The sequence below is a fragment of the Diachasmimorpha longicaudata genome, chromosome 8 (genome assembly GCF_034640455.1).
Source record: "Diachasmimorpha longicaudata isolate KC_UGA_2023 chromosome 8, iyDiaLong2, whole genome shotgun sequence".
Classification (NCBI taxonomy): Eukaryota; Metazoa; Arthropoda; class Insecta; order Hymenoptera; family Braconidae; genus Diachasmimorpha; species Diachasmimorpha longicaudata.
The window spans coordinates 2429087-2448944 of record NC_087232.1 but is presented as its reverse complement, the minus strand read 5'-3'; the positions used below and the strand labels follow the sequence as shown (position 1 = coordinate 2448944).

Sequence of the window (19858 nt, the reverse complement as noted above, 5' to 3'; positions counted from 1 at the left end):
GTGCATTGAGACGCATGGAATTGCCACTTGACGTTTAGTCATTGGAACAATTGGAGCATTGAGGGCGCTGAAAGTGAGGGATTATTTCCCCTGTAACAATAATTGAACTATCTCCATTCATGAAACACTCGACGAACGCAGAGAACTTATTTTTGCAACGGTTTGGTGGATTCAAGCAGTTCCTCTTTTAAAGCAGATGATTTTGCCCAAATCCGTTTGAATTTATTTCTCTGAATTTTTATTCTATTCTTCAGACCACTGGACTTCACACCGCCCTCCTACTGGGGTGAAACAGGAGAATATGTCCTCGATTGCCAACTCATGAGTCTCTGAGCATCTTAATTTGTCCATTACAAAGTTATTATTTATTCTCTTGTTCTTTCCATGCAGTTCATTACAAAGAGTTAAAGCGACCACACGATGGCCTTGATGTAATGTGGAAATTAAATTTCTCAACTGAATAAATATTCGCTGAAATATATCGCAACCCATTTTCTTTCAGAATTAATCTAGAGTTCAAGTGTTGAATCACACAGATTCGAAGTTTCCGTATTCTGGTTCAATCTCGAGGGTTTCACTTGGAATTGTGGAAAAACAATCATTGACGCACAGTAAAACGAGTCTTTAGCAGTGCGTTGGGGGGAGAGAAGTGGGGATTCGTATAGAAGTGGTGGCTGAGTACTGGTTGATTTAATTCAGTCATCTTTGCGGAATCATTTGTTGTAGTTATATTTTTAAGTTCATCAGTAACCGACATGGGAATAGTCATTGTCATTTCTCTACTGCTGGCATGCGCCAGTGGTCAGCAAGATGCAGGTACGAATTCATTTGGGGAGAGTTGCACACAAATCCAGATGTATAACTTTATTTATTTTATAAACAGAGGTTATCTCTTTCTCTAATATTTTGCGAAATTTGTCAATTTACTAATTATGCCAAAATTTAACTGAATACATGTGCTTCGAACAGAAGTCGATCAGATTAGCAGTTCAGACGTTCAACTTTTTGGATGTCCTGAACTACTTGTTGGACACTCACGTGAAATTTTTTTTCTCCAGTAATTTCGAGAATTATGTTCTTCTGAACCCCAGTACAGTTTCCCAGACACTTTAATTGGAAAATTAAAATTGTTTCAACTTTTTCCGCTCAGCCAATTCAGTGCGAAGGAGGAAAACCGATTTGTTGCGGTTTTCCTCTCACGTGGAGATCAATCTAGAGTCAAAGAACTTTCCCGCTGATACCAGTAATTGTTTCTGAAAAATGAGGATATGTTTAGTTGGAATAGCACTATACTCTGAATGATAATCAAAGAAAATACTTTAGGTGATTTGTGCACGATGAAGGATGGCACGCAAGGAATATGCACAGAATTACTCCAATGCCCCGAAGTTGATAAACAATTGCAGGCTGGTACTCCACCGGATACTCGCTGCGGATGGGCTGGATTTCTACCGATTGTTTGTTGTCCACTGCTTCTTCCAGAAACCTCGACCAGACCAGTAACTGAAAAAATTCCGATGACGCCCCAAGCCACATCTTCAACGTCAAGGCCTCGGGTCGACGGGAGCCCCGGGGAAACCGGTGTTGTCGCGCGTCAGAGTAATATTCATTAACATTATTTATACTGATTGATATTTACTGAGTATTGGAATAGTCGAGCAACTCAAGCTAAATCTACCAATTCTGTGAATTGCGGAGATTGAGAAGATCGAGCTTCGATACTTATAGACTCTTTTAAAAATTGACAAAAATATTTATAAAAAACACATGACTGGACTTGGTAGACAGCCCAATATCAGACTAATCGGATCATTTTCTGTTGCATCTAACAATGTAGACTGGGTCTTAATTGCAGAAGGTGTTCTTGTCATGGATAAAGACGAATCACATTCAACTTTATAATTTTTTTTCCTTATCTGGCATTTTTAAAATGTATTCATGAAAATTAAATGAAAGTAATTATGAGGGATGCATCACTCGCGCGAGGTTTCCATCGTAAAAATCTTCTGTTTGGCTTGACTACATTGACGACTCCACTTCACCAATGATTCATTTAAAAATATTATGAATCCTAATGTTGATTTTCAGTGTGTGCTCATTACGGGAAATCAGTCTACGCTTTGGTGACTGCACCTACATTGTCGGTCGATCGAACACAGCTCAATGTCAGTCTCTGCGCTATTAAATATCAGAAACTAATTGTCGGTGGAACTAAGGCAGAGCCCAAAGAGTTTCCACACATGGCAGCGGTGGGATTCAATACTCATGATGGGATCAAGTGGGGCTGTGGAGGCACCCTCGTGTCTGATTTATTTGTATTGACTGCTGCACATTGCACTTTTTCATTGAATGGGTGAATATCCTATTTTACGTTGAGAAAATATCCTTGAGACTAATTGTCTTCCATTTATGTTGAAAAATTTTTGGAAAATTAGTTTATCACTTGGCTACCGAAATGCTAATTTTCCTAATGCTTTCGTAGAATTTGAAATCGATAATATTATCAACATGAAGCGTGAAACATTGCTATGTTTTAAATCTTCAAGTATTCCTCTAGAGGTCCTGCTGAGTGGATCAGAGTCGGGGATTTGGATTTGAAAAGGGACGATGACGATGCAAAACCTCAGCAGCGTAAAGTAACTGAAAGGATTCGTCATCCAAATTACAAAAGTTCATCGCATTATCACGATATTGCCCTGTTACGTATGGATAGCCCAGTGACCTTCAATGCCTGGGTGAGACCTGCTTGTCTACCGACTATAAGCAGTGAACAACTCACCGAAAAAGCGATTGCGACGGGCTGGGGAAAAGTCAATTGGAGTAAGAAGCTCTCACTCATTATTCAATTTGCTTAACTTCCCTGATGAAGTGTCACCTTGATTTTTGGGAAATATCTCATAATCTAGAAATAATAGGAAAATTTTTACGAAGACTTTTTCATAGAAGTTAGTTTTTGCTACAAGAAAGGTGATAATGAAAATTCCACCATTCCTCGTCATTTAGCAGAGATTCACTCACTGAGAGGAAGAATTATTTTTGCAGTTCACTCAAGGTTATAACTGGCATGCTCGTCTTCTAGAACAAAACAATTAAGATAATTCAAACCTGATAAGGATTTGCCTAGCAAGGACTTGCCTTGAAGAATACGATATTGGAAAAGAAAATATTTTTCTGAAGTCAATGGACATTTGGCTGAAATAATTGTTTTTCTCAGTCAACCAGACTCATTGTTTTACTTTACTACCGATGTTCAACCTTAATCTCCTATTCATTCTATACTCATCAAACACTTTGGAATTGATTGCATAGCTGAGGACGATGGATCCGATAAACTCCTTAAGGTCACACTCCCCATAATGTCCCAAGGGCTTTGCAACCGTGTTGTCGTTGGAAATGCCGTTCATCCGAAGCTGAAGCAGGGGATAGTCGGTGATTGGCAAATTTGTGCCGGAGAAGAGGGGAAAGACACCTGTCAGGTAAAATGCCTGAAAACATCTTGAATTAACATCTCATTTTTCCTGAATGGAAATATTATAAAACTAGTTGCACCACCAATACCCCCCGCCCCAAATTCACCCTTGGGGTGAATTTTTATGACACTAGTACAAAATCGTGGGCTAATGTCATTTCGATAAGTCCTTCCACCGTAAAAAAGGCAATAACGAGGTTCATTCACGTACGCCAATGATATTACTGGATTCCAATGTATCTAGATTCTCTGATTCCTCTGATTTCAATAACTGAATACTAATGCTCTCTGATTTTACAGGGGGATAGCGGGGGACCACTTGTTGTCTTCGATCGTCACAATGAATGCATGTATGACGTCGCTGGTATCACGAGTGTAGGTATATTATGCGGAAGTATTATTCCAGGCATTTACACCCGCGTACACCATTACGTCTCATGGCTCGAGAAGGAGATTTGGGGATAACCTAAATCTAACTAACTCATTCCAGTAGCCAAGTGGTATGGTTAAATAAGGTGACTTATCACTGAGTCAAGTTTCGCGTCATATCTCTGAATTTAAAAGAGATAAATTATCTCGTTCTACTGTTTCGTTATGGATTTGGTGTTCCGTTGATGTTTTGTATTGTTCAGCTCGTTATCTATTTGTACATCATGATGTCCTTTTTTTATAACAATTGAATAATGGTCTGGCAGATATTTATAAAAAATCAAGATTGTAGAAGAGTTACTTCTTCAAAATTAAAATGAGAACAGGAAATGAATTCAAACAACGACATAAAAATTTTGTGATATCACAATTTAATTGTGTTTAATTCAATAAACGTCTGATGCAATGTTTATTTCTCTTTCTTTTTGTATTTGCTTCAATAATAAAATCCTCCATTTGGATAATCCGACTAGATAAATGTCAATGACCTTATTGAATACATCAGTCCACTTTGACGGCAATGTAATACATGAAGCGATCTCTACACTAAACAGACTACAGATTAGATGACTATATGTTATTACAGGTAATTCCGGAATGCCTTTACCTTATCGTACGACCTGGGAACTGACCAAATTCATACCCACATTAGTCCCCCCCTAATTAGTATCCCCTTCCACAAATACCTATTGATAATATGTGAACCCTTTTGTCTTGCGATCCCCGTGAAATCCTCATTTGCCACGATTAGAGTAAAGTATGAGTAAAGTATTTACCATGTGACTTCTGAATACAAAAAGAACATAAAAAAACACTATTCACTCGATCCCACCATCGTTGCTGCAGTTGAGCATTCAATTGCATAACATTAATGGATTATTTTGATTTCTTTCACTTTTCCAGGGTAACTACTTCACGCAGCCCGAGCTGTTTTTTATCCACACTCACTGCGAGACGGCTTCCAATTTTAATTTTCTTAACTTTTGTGCTTTTAAAAGCATCCGGTGCTATTTTGATAATTCCATTCCCCGATAAAATCAATTCACCCACCTCGAGTCCATAGAAATCTTCATCACCAATGACGCTCAAAAAATTAAAACTCATATTCAAAGTCAAAACGCTCAACTTATCAAATGTCCTGGGTTGAATTTTGGAAATGTGATTTCGAATGGGGAGCAATCCACCAACTTGGCCAGCACTCAACACTTCAAACATTATAGTCTCGGTTGGTGTTCCTGAGAGGTCGAGCTTCGCAAGATTCAGACCTGAGAATGCACCTGGTTCTATTGTTGCAACGCTAGATATTGTTATGGACAATTCTTTCAGGAATCTTAGATTATTGAAGACACCTTTTGCTATGTTCTTGATTGGATTTCTATCCAATCTCAGGTAATGTAACTGTGGAGTATCGTCGAATAATCCCGGTACCAGGACTGTGATATCTTCCAGGAAGACAGGGTCCTTAGGATTTCGATCTTGATGACCTTTTGGAAGCAGAGCTCGAGTCAGATCAAGTGTTTTGAGCTGATTCAATCCATAGAATATTCCAGGCATCGCCGTGAAATCGTTGTAGGAGAGATTCAGTTTTTCCAATTTATTGAGTCCCTCGAAGCAATCTGGTGTCAGGATGTGGATCCTATTCCAGGACAAGTTGAGGTCTTTGAGATGTTTCAACGAATTGAAGGCACTTGGCTCGATGATGCGTATGCGATTCTTCTCCAATGATAGATTTTCAAGATTTCGTGAGGACTTCAATAATTTTGTTGGTACCTCGTTAAATGCGCAGTGTAATAATTTCAAATCTTTTAGTGAATCAATTGGCACCACATATTTCCTGGTGAAGCTGATGTCGGCCCGTTGAATAGCGAGACTGGTTAAATTCTTAAAGTCGGCGATCGACTCAAGATGCAGTGATAGGAATATCGATTCCGATTGGGAATAAAAATTTACCTCTAAATTTTGAATATCTGTTCCATAGTCCTGGAGGATATTCGGAGGAAGATTCAGGTCGGCTACACACGTCAACCTCAGAGCATTGGAGATTTTTAATGCACAACATGCACTTTCTATTGCATTCTTATCATTTTTATCAGATTCTACACACAATGACAGTGTCAGGCAGATCAAAACTATTTCGATTATTGTTCCCATAGTTTCACAAGCTTTTATGGAGCGATGTTTCTGGTATCAACTGTCCGGATCAAAAGCCAACGTACTGAAACATTGCACTCGGTTAGGGTCCCTCTTGATCAACGACGTATCGTAAAATTGAATCAACCAATTCATTTTATGAAATGCAATTGTGCATAATAAAACCTAATGAGAATCTTCCGCAGTAGGAATCGACGTTCGCCCGTCCCCGTTGGGGTTTTGTACCAGTCCTGGCTTGGGGGGTCTTCCGAATTCTGAAAGCTGGGCTTCAACTCCAGTCCAGCTTCTTTGAAAGTTTCTCTCTGCAATGATTGCAGGAAGCATCCTGATCGGCTTTTGGTTGACAGAGGACGACAATGAAATTAGTAGAAGTGAAGGGAAAAATTGTGAACCATCAGTTATCTATACATAGTGGTTACACAGCACAGGGAAAAACTTCATAAAGAAAGACATATGGGTAACCAAAGAAGATTGACTGGAGTAGGGGCTCAGTTCTGGGGGTTTGACTGACACCAGTGGCATCATAGTAGCTCACCCCAGAAGAGGTAGGGCCCCACACGCAATGCTGGAGTGTTTGCCCCGTCAGCCGACTCAACAATTCTTCAGTAGCAGTCCAACAGGTCCAGCTGTCAGAGTCAGAGGGACTAATTAAAAATTCTAAAGCTGTTTCCGCAATATTTATGATGAAAATTAATAGAAGATTTGATCATTATCCTATGATTTTGAGTGGAGATTTCAACATAAACTTTGCAGATGTCAAAAATCAATCATTAATTGAATTTTTATATGAAGAATTTGATTTAACGATGTCCAATGATCGCAATCTTAGCACAACAAAATACAACACTACTATTGATGCTGTATTCACAAGATATATAAATAGATTTAAATCAAAATTGTTCATTTCATACTTTAGTTACCATAGACCTATTGTTTCAGTTTTAGAATTTGATGAAAATCCTGATAATAATGATGAAAATGCTGCTAATGATGATGTAAGAGTTGTTGAAATTATGGATGAGAATTGATAAATTTTGTATTTACTATTTACTAATATTTACTCATTTAAATAAAACCACTTCCTTCGAATATAGTTTCTATATTATTATACTTCATGTCCATTCAAAAAGTGCCCACATTGCTTTGATAAACTTGATTTTTTATGTACAATTTCTCATGTCGCGAGCCTACCTAGAAATGCTCACCCAAAAAAGTGCCCAACGCGCCATAAGTTCTAGTTTGCACTTCTGCCTGCACTCCCGGAGTGCAACCCTTCGTGTTTTTGTTTGTTATTGATTTTAATTCATGTAGTTTCTGCGGGTTTCTACTCCAGTCAATCCTCTTTCGCCTTGACAATAGAGTCCAGCCGTACCAACGGAGGCACGCACCAGCGCCAACGGCGCAAACATGTACTAATGCCGAACTCCACGAAAACGTCCTATTAATTTTTTAAGCTATATTACCTACCTAACCGACATTACCACAGCTGTGGCCTCAGGCCTTTTGTATTATTAGATATAATTTAATTATGCTCTCTGAATAGATATAATCATTATTTATACCTGTGTGTCCAAAGTCTTTGTGTGAGACCGTTGGATATCTCCATACCGGTTCTACCTCGCCATCTCGCGCTTCTCTCGCCCACCTCCCGTCCTTCTTTACCTCCGGAGTGGGGGTGCCCCAGCCGAGAGAGCCCGTCGAGACTGCTGCAAGTGTTACCGCAATAGAAGTGTCAGTGCCACAGCAGCGCGTTCAACAACGTCCCCCCTCTCCCTTCTGGCGTTTCAGCAATCGTTCATCGTCGCCCTGGTAAAAGGTGTATTAAATCTTATTTAATACTTGAAAACTGCTGTCATAACGCCTCTCCTCTACCGTCCCTCCATCCCTCTTCAGTGCACAGAACAACAAGAATTTTTTAGTGATTTAATGATATATTTAACTGTCGATAAACAAAAGAAGGAGAAGCTCGTCGGACTGCAATCGTGTTTTTAAATGCAGAACAAAGAGAATCGGGGTGAAATGCAATAAACCGTGGATTCTGGTGTTTTGGTCATTTTCTTATTCTGTTGATTTTTTGTGGTGTATGGAATTGTTACTACGGTGGACAGTCCAAAACAGAGCATGAGATAAAATGGATTTTAAGAGTGCGGTGTACAACGCTGCCAGGGACGGAAAACTCAAGCGTCTCAAGGTAAAGTGAATTATTTTCTTTTTTTCATGAAGGATTTTTCGAGCAGGGAAAGGTCGGAGACCTCCTGTTGCCAGGTAGACGGTATAGCCCGGGGGATTGTTTGGAGAGGAATCTTTGTTGCAAGATTTTCAAGGCTCCAGGGTTCGAATAACTTCGAAAAATAAACCGATGACAATCTGTGAAGTTTTTGGAAGGAAGGACGTTTTTTTTTGAGGTTTTGAGATACAGTTCGATCATCGACGATTTTTCACTCGCACTCTCGGTCTCGCAACTTTCCATCGCATCTATTTCTTTGGTGAATTGATTCATCGAAATTTCATGAAGAAAAACAGTTACTTTAGACAATTGTAGAAACTTTTCGGATCCAACAAAATGTAGGCTGTCTGTAGGAAATTGAGAGGTACAGCCTTTAAAATAATTAAAGTTTTTTGCAGTACCTGAAGTGACACATTTGGAGCTGATAATCAAGAAATTTGGAGCATGAAATTCAATCACATAGTCACGGATCCTCTCATGTACACAAGACTCATCCAGGCAGTGAAAAATGCATCAGAAATTACTTACACATTCGGCAACTGTTTTGGAGTTTGGTCGTTCCTGAAAAATTACTGTAACGTTCAGCAAAATTTGGTTGACTGTATAGTAAAAATTATTCAATCGAAAATAATTACCGGACCGTTGGACAATTTTTACCAAACAGATTAATAAACTTCATCAAGGAGTCGATAAATTGGACTGGGCGCTGTGATAATTTTCCACTGACCAGAACATCACACGATTGCCAAATGACAAAATCATTTTTACTGAATTTTTTCCTCTGTGCAGGTATAAGAAAGTCTTTTCAAAAATATTTGAAAAATGTGTACAAGCAATCATTTGATCCTGACACTGTTAAAAATTTTTTTTAATTTCAATTCTTTCCACTAACCAATGGATTTCGGTTTTACAGTCCATTTTCTCAATCACAAATAGAATAACACAAGATTGGAATATTTGGATTGTTCCCCAGGGGTGAGACTAACATAATTCCCCTTTCTTTTCATCCACGTGGGTATTTTTGTGAGCTGGAAAACACGAAACACCGAGAAAATACCTCGTTATTAACGATGACTCACACGTTTGCATTGATCAGAAGACCATGTGTTCTCCGAACGCTCTATACCCTCGTTCTTTACAATTTTTTTTGCATTGACGGTCATTGGTGCATCGACTCGTCGTAATTTAAGGGAGTGATGAGGATTCAACGAGTTTCGTTCTCTTGGATGGCATTCTCGTGAAAAAATGCACTTTGGCAACGACAAATTGAAAGGAATGGAGAAATAGGGACGAAGATGTTGAGGGTTTATATTTAGAATTTTGAATATATGAACCGGGTTATGTGGACGTCTGGCGGGCAGCAACATTCAGCTTATCAAAATGCTGCAATGTGGGCAGAAATAACTTTTATTCTGATTTTTATTCAATTTTATTGTGATGCAATTAGGAATAGTGGCAGGCAAATTACCCAATGGGGAAAAAATTATTTACATTACTCAAATTTTTCAGTAATAAAGTTCTGCTGGTAATATGTACTACTTTTTCGGTTTGGAAAAAAGAAAATTATTGATTTTCAGGGTTTGCCGGGCATTCAATCGGTAGTCTATTTTAAAAAATGCAAATTTGCGGGAGGTTTTAACAGTTGCAAGTCGAGGGTATTTCTTGCTTCGCGCAATTAACCTAGATAATTAGCAAATAAACTGGTAAATAAAATGCTGAGCGTTTTATAGATGTTTCAGGGTTTTGTTATTACTGGATTCTCGCTGGCCTTCCAAAATCCGTGTTTGCGCGGGAAAGATGGTGAATTGGTTGCCACTGATTCACTAGTTTTCTTGGTTTATGGGTTTTTTTATATCTCCAATGAAGAATAATATTTGCCAAATTGACAAGCATTATAAATTGTTTGTCTATTTCTCAGGGTTCTTGTAGAGGCCAGCAGGGAAACATTGATTTCACTTCAGGATGCTATGGAAATTTATTGGAAGTTGTCCTTTCATGAAAATTTTGACAATATTACTTTTTCTATTCCATTTCTCTTTCTGAGTTGTTCCTGGAACGATTTCGCAGCTAATTCTAATTCCAGAAATTTTATGGAGGAATAGTTTTTTAATTGAATAGAATAAACTGAACTCTATAAATATTTGCTGAGCTTCAAGAGGAATTGTCTTTTCTTGTGCTGAGAACGGTTTTTCACGAATTGTTTCGGAGAATATTTTGGTTGTTGAGCCTCATTATTCATGTTTCGGTAAAATAGAGGACAGAATCTGAAATATTGAGTGTTCGATTGGTCACAAAGCGGTTTCAATTTGATTTATGCATTTTAAAAATCGATTTCATTGGGGTTTTCCGGACTGTACAGGATGATGTAGCAAGTAGGAAATGCGGAGACAGAAACCTCACGCAGCGAATAACAATATTGATTTGTTACTCAACCGACGCGAATTCTCAGGAGCAACATGAGTGGAAATACTGAAAATCCCAGTACTTCATAGAATCCTCTATAAATAATAATATAGTTTGAAGAAGTGACCATGTGGTTTGATTTTTTTTTTCAATCAAAGCATTAAAACCTCTTTTGCAGCTGATCAAGTTTTCTGTAAGAAATATTTTCCATTATCACATTGCAGATAATTAACTCAATGTGAAAGCCCATAAAATGGAAAAATTGAATTTTCTGAAAGGTTCACTCTTACATTTTTTGAGATTTCACAGTGACCTTTACGGAAAAAAAGTCAAATAATATTCATATGATGAAACACTTGAGAAAAACGTCAGTTGACACTCCCCGCCAAGATGATAAAATATTCACCGGGACGAGAAATCTACTAGTTGCATTTCATCACTCTCCTCATGACTAATAAGAATAGAAACCGATGAATCTATGAATGCAATCCTCATTATTATCGTCTCACAAGTGCTCTCTTCTCGCTGTCTTGACCGCGCAGCGTTCGATTTGAGGGCCATCTCCGATGAAAAATTCACTACTTGTCCTTGAATGTATAGAGACCCCGTAGAAGGAGAGCGTCTCTCTCATCAAAGCACGACTATTATCCCTCGCGTGAGAATATTCACAACATTGAAATCGTTGTGAGGCTCAATCGAAGCCATTACCATTTGGTTAACTCTAGTGCATCGTTCCCCTTCTGATCATCCTACCGTGATAACACCGGAGAGCGAAACAATGTTAATTAAGGAGATCTGAAAAAACTTGGAAATTATCCCTTCTTATGAAATTTCTAATTGAAGATTTTTGTTGGTAATAATCATCATGCAAATTAATTATTTCTGTCACTGCTGCCCACACCGAAAAGTATATTCTCATTAATGTGTGCTACCACTACTTTTAATACTTTTATTTACTATTTATCTATTGGGACATACTCTGGAGAACGTTAATTATGAAAATGATGAAACACCATTCACCGAATCCGTTTATTATTCATGAACATTGCTTATAAAATAGCAGAAATGCTTGAAATAATTTGTAACATCGTCTGATTGCTTAATAAACTCCTTCCGGTGATCAAGTATTGTACTGAATTCAGAGCGTTGACAAGAGATTTTAACATAAAGTTTACGATGAAATTGAGACAAAGGCTTCTCTCATGGCGACACCAATTCATTAATTGTCATTCAAACGATTGCAGTCATTAGCATTTCTGAATATTCTCGACTCAAATGCTAGAGGGCGTAGGTCACTCGTCGATGTAGATCACTCTAATTCATGAGAAACTCAATGATAATTAGTAGAAAGATCTTAATATACCTTCTGTCATAACAACTGTCATCTCTCTGCCATCAATCAATTTGTAATACAACAATAAATCACAGGAAAAAATTAACCTTCTGCAATTGTTGATATTATTGAATTATTTATGTTCACTGAGGAAAACCGTACAATGATTTTCAGTCTCTCATTCTCAAGGTATTTTTTTAACACCTGAAAATTAAATTTAACTGACCTCGATAGTATCATCCACCCCAAACATATTTCCCCACCTTTTCTTGACAGCAGGAAGAGTAACCCAGGAAGTTAAATGTGTAATATTCCCTAACTCAAGATTCGCAGTAAAAATAAATTTTCTACCTTTTAAATAAATAAAAGTCCTGCTGTTTACATCATTTGCGCAGGAGATACTGATACTGGAAAAATGATCAATTTGTTTTGAATTTTTAAACTACACTAGAAGACAATGAGGAAACTAATCAATGTCAATAAATGAACTTCCTTTTCATTCCGTAGTTAATAACATGTTTCGAAAAATTCTTCTGATGTTTTTCATTCTGTGGGAATTTATAACTTTGATAATTAGTCAGCCTCACATTTTTTTTTCATCGATCTCTGAAATACCCAATAATACGCCTGAATGGCGATTGATCACACCCGATTCCTTCTACGCCTGACGCGTCATTATGAACTCTCTTATGACTTCAACAATATAGTAATATGCCTTGTCACGCACAGTTTGACGCCAATAATGCAGCCAACCACTTAGGCTTTTTTTTTTTTATTAATTGATGAAAATCGGTGAAACGTAGATTGCTGGTGATTAAGATGCACTCGGATTTTTCCGATTCGTTTCAGCAAAATGTAAAAAACAAGGCTGAATTCATTGTTTCTAGTTATGGTTGTTATATTCTCTGGCTGGATTGGAGATCATCAACTGATAAAATCCAGTTGATACGTCATACGACAGAAAGAATTGACACAGCTATGATCTATTGTGATATTGAGACAAGTGGGATAAAGATTTACTCCGGTTTTGGCAGTGTCGTGATTGTTGATGGACAATTCAGAGATAAATAACGAGATGTTTCAGAAAAATTTCGGGACAGCTCTGTCGAAATAACTACACGGAGAGAAAAATTATTGAAAATATACGTTCCTGCTCAGTAATCTACTAATTAAAAGATTATTCTGTAGTAATGACTTTTACTAGGATTTTTATGTTTGAGAATTTAATATTAATAAGTGGATTTTGATACAATAATAAGACAATATGATTTAAGCTCTGAAATCGCGCGACAATGATAGACGAATATGTGCTACGTTGGAGGACAGTCAAAGGAGTGTCTCGTTGGCAGGTCAAGGCCCGAATGTCCAATTCCTCCGACTTTGTCCATTCACCCCTGTGTGGTCCTTGGTTTGGGCCCGACGTCACTAGGGGGTGTCAAGCCCTCGTCCCTTCCCGTCGGGTCTCGGTTTTCCCTCGTCCCCGACCCAACGCAAAATTTTCCCCGCTTTAATTCGTAAAAAATAGGGAACAGTTACGCACTTTTTCAGTGAACTTTTAGGAAAAAGTCCAGAACGTTCCAGAAAAAGTATGAAAGTGGATAATTGTTCCGTAATTTTGACTGGCAGATTACGGAACCGGCACGTAATTTTTTACCAATTTTTCTTTTTTTGGAAAACAGCCCTTCCCTCCGAAGTTACAGAAAAAATATGTCATTTTTACTGTCAGTAAAAATGACATTTTTTCTGTAATTAAGTATTAATTACAGAAAAATTATTTATTTGTAATTAATTATTTCTCCATGCAATCTATATAATCCACATAATCGTGTAAAACCCCAATGTTACTAGGAAGTGCGGGTAATCAATACTCAGTCACAGCCTCAGGGGATTCCCAGGATATCTCATTTACGATTTAATTCCCCTGTTGTTGCATTGAACCGATTGAATGAATCAAATCATGCCATCAGATTATTAAGAAAAACCTTCTTCACTATTCGCGTACTCAGCCTGTGAATATCCAATGAATCCTTATACTGCGTCATCATCCAGTAATGCAAATATGGAAAACCTATTGACCAGTCGATAAATTGTCATTCGTGAAAATAAAAAAATATGACAGTTCCTCTTTTATTCTTTTTCGTTCTGCTCCGTTCCACTTCGTTTCGTGGTTTTGTTTCTTTATTTAGGCGGTTGAGAATAGGCCCTCGGTGTGTTATTATGTGGCTTAAAGTTTCTTCTCGTATGTCAACACTAGTCAAAGACTTTTGTAGACATATATGTGTACATCCCGGAGGCCGTAGTTATGCAATGGAATTATGAGAGTTTCTCAAGTGTGTTTCTCGTCAATGTACGCAATCCACTGATTCTGCTGATGGTTCAAGGCCCCATAGATAGGAAACAGTGGGGCATAATGGACTGTCTGTCTTCAGCTGTTGATGTCGTCTGCAATTTTGTAGGGAATGAAGAACAAAAATGATTCATATTTTGTTGCTGATGTTAAATTAATTAACATTTTCGTAAATATCGTTTGCAAAAAATGTGCGTCTCCAAAAAATGAGGTGAAAATTAATAAAATTATTGAATTTCGCTACCACTGGTGGATTATTCAAGGTTGAAAATTACTCTCAATGCGGTATTTTTTTCAGGTAAACAAAGAGATGATGACGTTGGCATAATCGTCACTAGTTCCTGAACGAACAGAATTCGCATGAGATAAAGCTCTTTTTTAAACGAGAAATATGTTGAAAATAAAGAAAATGGGGAATTTTACTGGTTCGTTGTGAAATTATTAAAGATTAGAGACACACCGACTCTTGCCCCCGCCCCTGTGAAAATATTTTTACATCAGGAACTTGAAAATTGCTGCAGCTGTGGTTGAGAGACGAAAAAACTGGGTTATAGGCATCACGTGGCTGGCCCGTTCCCATTACCCAAAATAAAGTTCACGCCCGTGAGGTTTTGACAGTTGAATACAGATTGATGCTCTTAAAAAATGGAGATTGATTTTTTGGTTATTTACGAAGGGGACAAAAGAAAGTTAATGTTTCCTGCTCTATATCTCCTGGGTGAATTTGACAATTTGGGGAGATTATCTGAAATTTGGGGAAGGGGGTAGAAGATAATTTTATGTGCTATAAATGTCTAATAATCTCAGAAAGGCCATATTTTTTCTTTGGACTTCTGAGCTTTAGAAAAAATTACCCGGCCATTTGCTGCCCAGAGCACACGTTCACAAGATAAATTCTGAATTAGAAGTTGTTCGATCAAAAAGAAAAAAAACACTTCCTCAATTTAATGACTGCAGACACTTTTTTTACCCCCTCTGCAAAAAATCGACGTGATATATTTCTCTATCTATTGATTGTTTCTATAATGAGCGAAAAAGCTTGACAACCGCACGAATTTTGATAAAGGAAATACAGATAAACAAAAAATGTGCAGAATGAAGTAATAAATGTATGGTATGGGAATGTCGGAAATATGGTCATGTTGAAATCATCTGCTCGCTATCCATTTACACATTGACATTACTTTGTTGAGTCACATCTACCATGACACAACCCAGTGCCTCATTCACTGATAATGAAAATGTCAGGCTTTCCCGCTCACCTGATATCGAATAATAATTTACATTTTTGCGTGAAATGAAAATAAAATACATTCGTCATAGAAATAATCGTTTTCAATTTATTGATAGGAAAACCCCTGAACAACAAATTATTCTTTTTTAAAAGACCAAGCCCTTGAGATAATTGAACTTTGATTGTAATGGGGTTCATTAAATTCCAATGATTTTCTCATGAAACTAACCATCATTAAGAACTAAAGTTGTCACAAAAATCTTGACAAAAACTACATTGATTACATTGATCAGGTCTAACATTTTAATCAAAATTTGCAAAGAAATCGCAACGAGCGCCGAGAATCAAAGAAATCCCTACTTTATCGACATTGTTACCGCTAAAGAAGATTCCCCAACGCCGTAATGTACCCACGTGTCATCAACGTTCTCAAAGTCATGGTAAACATGAATTAGCATTCGTTTATGTGCATTCAACTTTTTATTAATTGCTTTATGTTATTCAGAATTGCATTGAGTCATTTCCTCATTCCTTATTTCATTATTCTGTTCATCAATTTCCATAAATGACTACGAGCTGTATCAACTGGGATCCTTAATTAGCTTTTAACAGATTATAAAGTCGTACATCATAATAAAAAAGAACAGGAAGATGATTTTTCGCACATGATCTGTTTATCATTACATTATTACATATATATTATTAGAAAATTTAGCAATAGATTTTTCATCTTGATTTTTATAACCTACGCAGGAGATATTTTTTCCGAAAACTCCTCGACTTTTGGATATTTTCATCATTGAGCTTAATATGTGGTTATCTAAATAATGATTGATTCCACCTAAAAATGGGAAGAAAATGTCCTACAGAACAATTCCTAATCTGTCAAAAATCATTTTTTCCATTTTCTCTTGGAACCCTTCATTTCTAAAATAAATTCAATGTGAATGACAGTTGCAATTAGACTATCCTGAAACGACGAAGATTCATTAGGATTATTTTTTTATTGCTTCCAGCCCTCATATCCCGTTTGGAGTTAATGATTCTACTTGATGACGACGATCTTTCGTTAACAAATGTCTTAACAGGTTCTTCCAATCCATTTTATTGAATGAAACGGCATTTATGTGCAACAAAATAACTCTACAATGACTGAGCATAACTGTCATAGAACTATCCCTCATTCATTAATCGTGCAACAAACGTATTAACCAGTCTTTTCACAAGACTGAGGAGACATTATCCTGGGGCCATATATAGTATTCAGATCGAATAGCATAAAAATAATTTAAAAATCATCCCAATTATTCTGGATACGTACAATATCAGATTTCTCGATAGATTAAGAGGAAATAAAATAGGCGATCTTATGAGCAAAAAGTAAATGTCATCACATGAGGAAATTGGATACACCAGGGAAGAGACACATCTCATTACGGTGCTCATACCTAATCAGTTTAATCACAATTGGATGATTAATTCGATTGTACAATTGACGACTTTTATTTCATAAGCGAGGAAAATTGCTAGCAATGGAAATGATTTGTAATGGAAATTCTAGAGGGAATGGATTTGTTTTTTCATAAAAATGACGTGGACAGCGTACAGGAGTTATTGAAGAGGTCCAGACTGCGAAAAAATTATTTAAACAAATTCTAAAGAGGCTTCGTTAAGGAGGTTTCAAGTTGAAGATCAAAAAATGTCCTTGACCGTTATTCAAGTACAATGAAAAATCAAGAGCACAATACCTCAATTTTTTTGGTCACGAAATTTCATCTTCTGTTAAAAATTTCCAGGCAGTTCCTGCGATAATTAGAAATCTTTCCCCTGCCTCTGAGGAAAAAAAAAATAAAATTATATAATTTTTTCCGCGTTAGAAATATCAAGATTATCTCATCACTGCTAAATTCCCTAATCAAAAGCCCATTAAATCTAAAATAAAACCCAGCAATCACCCACGCAATAGAATGTAAACCGAGCCTGTGACGAGTGCCTCACACAATTAACCCGATTACATAAACCTCTCTGTTTATACATATATATCTATATGTATATATCTATATACCATATACCATATACCATAGAGCGGTCGATCAGGAAGACAATTAGAAAGCTGTGCAAACTTTTTAATTCCCGTCAGGGAATTTCCATCTCTATTCAATTTTCATTGAATTTTTCCTCTCGAACCCATTCTGTCTGTCCTCTCCCTCTATGACTCCCATGACCAATATTTTTTTTCCCTCTTCATGTTGAAAAATAACCGTCGAACCACTTTCACACGCAGCTCTGTCTTCTCCAGTTGATCTCGAGTCGTAAAAGGGGGTGGGTAAACCCGTCTCCCTCTCTCGTACCAAACAACTTGCGATGTGATCATATGGATCAGATCAACTGTAAACTCTAGAGTCTGAGATAGTCTGTTTTGTCCCTTTCATCGAACTGGCATTTTTCGGTTTATTTCGACGAGTGCTGTCTGTTGTTTTGGGCATTTTCCATGATATCATGGAGAGTGTGATACTTGAAGGGCTGTTCAGCAGGGTGAGTCGCTATTCCCCTTAATTTTTGGTGTTTAGTGTTTGTGTTAATGAAAGATAATATAGAGAAAAGTGTTGGGATGTGACTTGTTGATTTTGTGAATGGATTTGAAGTCATTTTTGCTAATTTATGTGCGAGGAAAGCAATATGACAAGGTTGTTGAAAGGACATTGGGGGGAGGAGGAACCCAAGGGCTGTCGAAAAGGGTCTCAGGAAAATTTCGTTATCTCTATCATTTTTCGAGATAGTATGATATGAGACTCGAACATTGATTCAGCACGTTCTGAAGCAAAAACTGACAGATATTTGTTTTCTAAGGAAATATATGTCAGTTTTATTACAAAAAATATGCCCATGCAAATAATAATCGTTGAACTATATCTTCTGGACGACGACGACGACGATCAATCGACCGCGTCTATTACTCACAAAAAATCACTGTCATGATCGATTCTGTCAGTCGCTTTCTACTTCTGGATGTCTCTCCTTATACACTGGCCGGGAGCTAGGTTATGTCCACCAAGTTTCGAAGTCATCATTACCATTCATCGTGTCATTGACAGCTGAGGATTGAAAATAGTTTTGGAGTTATTGAAATGCTAGGAAATAGCTTCGGTGACGATTCCTGTTTTGCATCAATTTGATCGACTGCATGCGATTTGTTGACCTAACCTTGCTCCCCAATTTGAATAATACCTTGAACAAGTGTTTTTATTGATATTTGTCAGGCAGAGTATTGTTTATTGATGAAGGTCGATAAAATCCTCCATGTTTATCAATGACTGAAAACTTTTCATCGTTGACAAACCGTTGACGGTTACATCAACGCGCCCTCTGGTAGAATGTATCACATTATTCCCTTTATTTATTACTTTTACTTGAAAAATGTTCCCTTTTTTTCAATCTAATTTCACGAGTATTAAATGTCTTGCACTCGTGACTCGATAAATACCCAAGATTGACAACTGTAGTGGGAATAATTTATGTTTAGAAAATTTAAACACTCCACCCTCGTTCAGTGACTAATTCCACACGAGTGATTGACCAATTGGAATTGAGAATCTGGCTATACAAAAATTATTAACATTCAATAGTATATATTTTTCGCGCAATAGTAATAAAAGTCACAGTATTATACCCTTACGTAACTTTCATATTTGATAGATAAAATGGGAAAGATATTCTCCAAAATTTCTAACACCTTTCGAAATATTCAAAGATTAATTATTGAAATTGATTGAAGTCAATGCAATATCATAACCCCCTGAGGCCATCCTTTTCTCGTCGTTTTGTCTGTTGACGCAAAATCAGATTTGTCTCTAATTTTCAGATCCAGTGAGTAATTAGCATTCTGTCAAGGCTGAGGTCAAAGCCCTCGAGCTAATCCGAGGGGGGGGGGGGGGATCGACCATTTGAGAAATTTTGGGGGTTACATCTTGAATTGTTTTCAACTGCTTTGGCCTTGGAAAAGGAATGTCGCTCTTGGATTATAAGATTCATCACCGAGAGATCATTTATCTTTTTGATTACTCCTAGACTACACGTGGGCAGTTAGTGAAGAACTCAAAATTATGGGGCTAGAATTCCACAATTAAATTTACTAGAAAATGCCAACTTCTATTCACGTTTTTTTTTGGAATTTCAAAATTTATCCAACCACTTGACGAAGTATCGATATTATTCATGTTTAAATAAAAATTATTATTGAGTTCCCAATACAGCAGATGAAGAAC

At 37.2% G+C, this 19858-nt stretch overlaps 3 protein-coding genes and 1 long non-coding RNA gene across 7 annotated transcripts in view; 3 read left to right on the top strand and 1 right to left on the bottom strand.

The window, feature by feature from the left end:
- The first annotated feature begins 654 nt into the window (after window positions 1-654).
- LOC135165336 (serine protease snake-like) lies at window positions 655-4310 on the top strand. Its single transcript, XM_064126550.1, has 6 exons — window positions 655-816; window positions 1324-1599; window positions 2089-2353; window positions 2558-2820; window positions 3310-3476; window positions 3770-4310. The coding sequence occupies exons 1-6, from the start codon at window positions 756-758 to the stop codon at window positions 3932-3934; spliced, it is 1197 nt and encodes a 398-aa protein (XP_063982620.1). The 5' UTR covers window positions 655-755; the 3' UTR covers window positions 3935-4310.
- A 146-nt stretch (window positions 4311-4456) lies between these two features.
- On the bottom strand, window positions 4457-7409 carry LOC135165333 (leucine-rich repeat-containing protein 15-like). Of its 2 annotated transcripts, XM_064126537.1 has the most exons (3): window positions 7255-7409; window positions 6215-6675; window positions 4457-6113 (listed from the first exon to the last, which is right to left on the bottom strand). In XM_064126537.1, exon 3 carries the CDS (start codon window positions 6047-6049, stop codon window positions 4790-4792), a length of 1260 nt encoding a protein of 419 aa, XP_063982607.1. In that variant the 5' UTR covers window positions 6050-6113; window positions 6215-6675; window positions 7255-7409; the 3' UTR covers window positions 4457-4789. The 2 variants fall into 2 exon arrangements, with proteins under 2 accessions (XP_063982607.1, XP_063982606.1); XM_064126536.1 differs by having other exon boundaries at window positions 4457-6675.
- A 362-nt stretch (window positions 7410-7771) lies between these two features.
- Window positions 7772-19858, top strand: part of LOC135165319 (protein fem-1 homolog CG6966) — a 21312-nt gene continuing 9225 nt past the window's right edge. Inside the window, exon 1 of one of the 3 annotated variants that reach the window (XM_064126488.1) lies at window positions 7772-8240. In XM_064126488.1, coding sequence (XP_063982558.1) covers window positions 8181-8240 — 60 coding nt within the window. In that variant the 5' untranslated portion in view covers window positions 7772-8180. Of the gene's footprint in view, window positions 8241-17904; window positions 18129-19858 lie in introns of those variants that run through there. The other 2 variants (XM_064126489.1, XM_064126490.1) reach the window with 2 other exon arrangements.
- LOC135165356 (uncharacterized) lies at window positions 8252-15825 on the top strand. The gene is made up of 3 exons (XR_010299496.1): window positions 8252-8614; window positions 8675-14570; window positions 14658-15825. It is a non-coding gene; the product is annotated as an uncharacterized LOC135165356 (long non-coding RNA).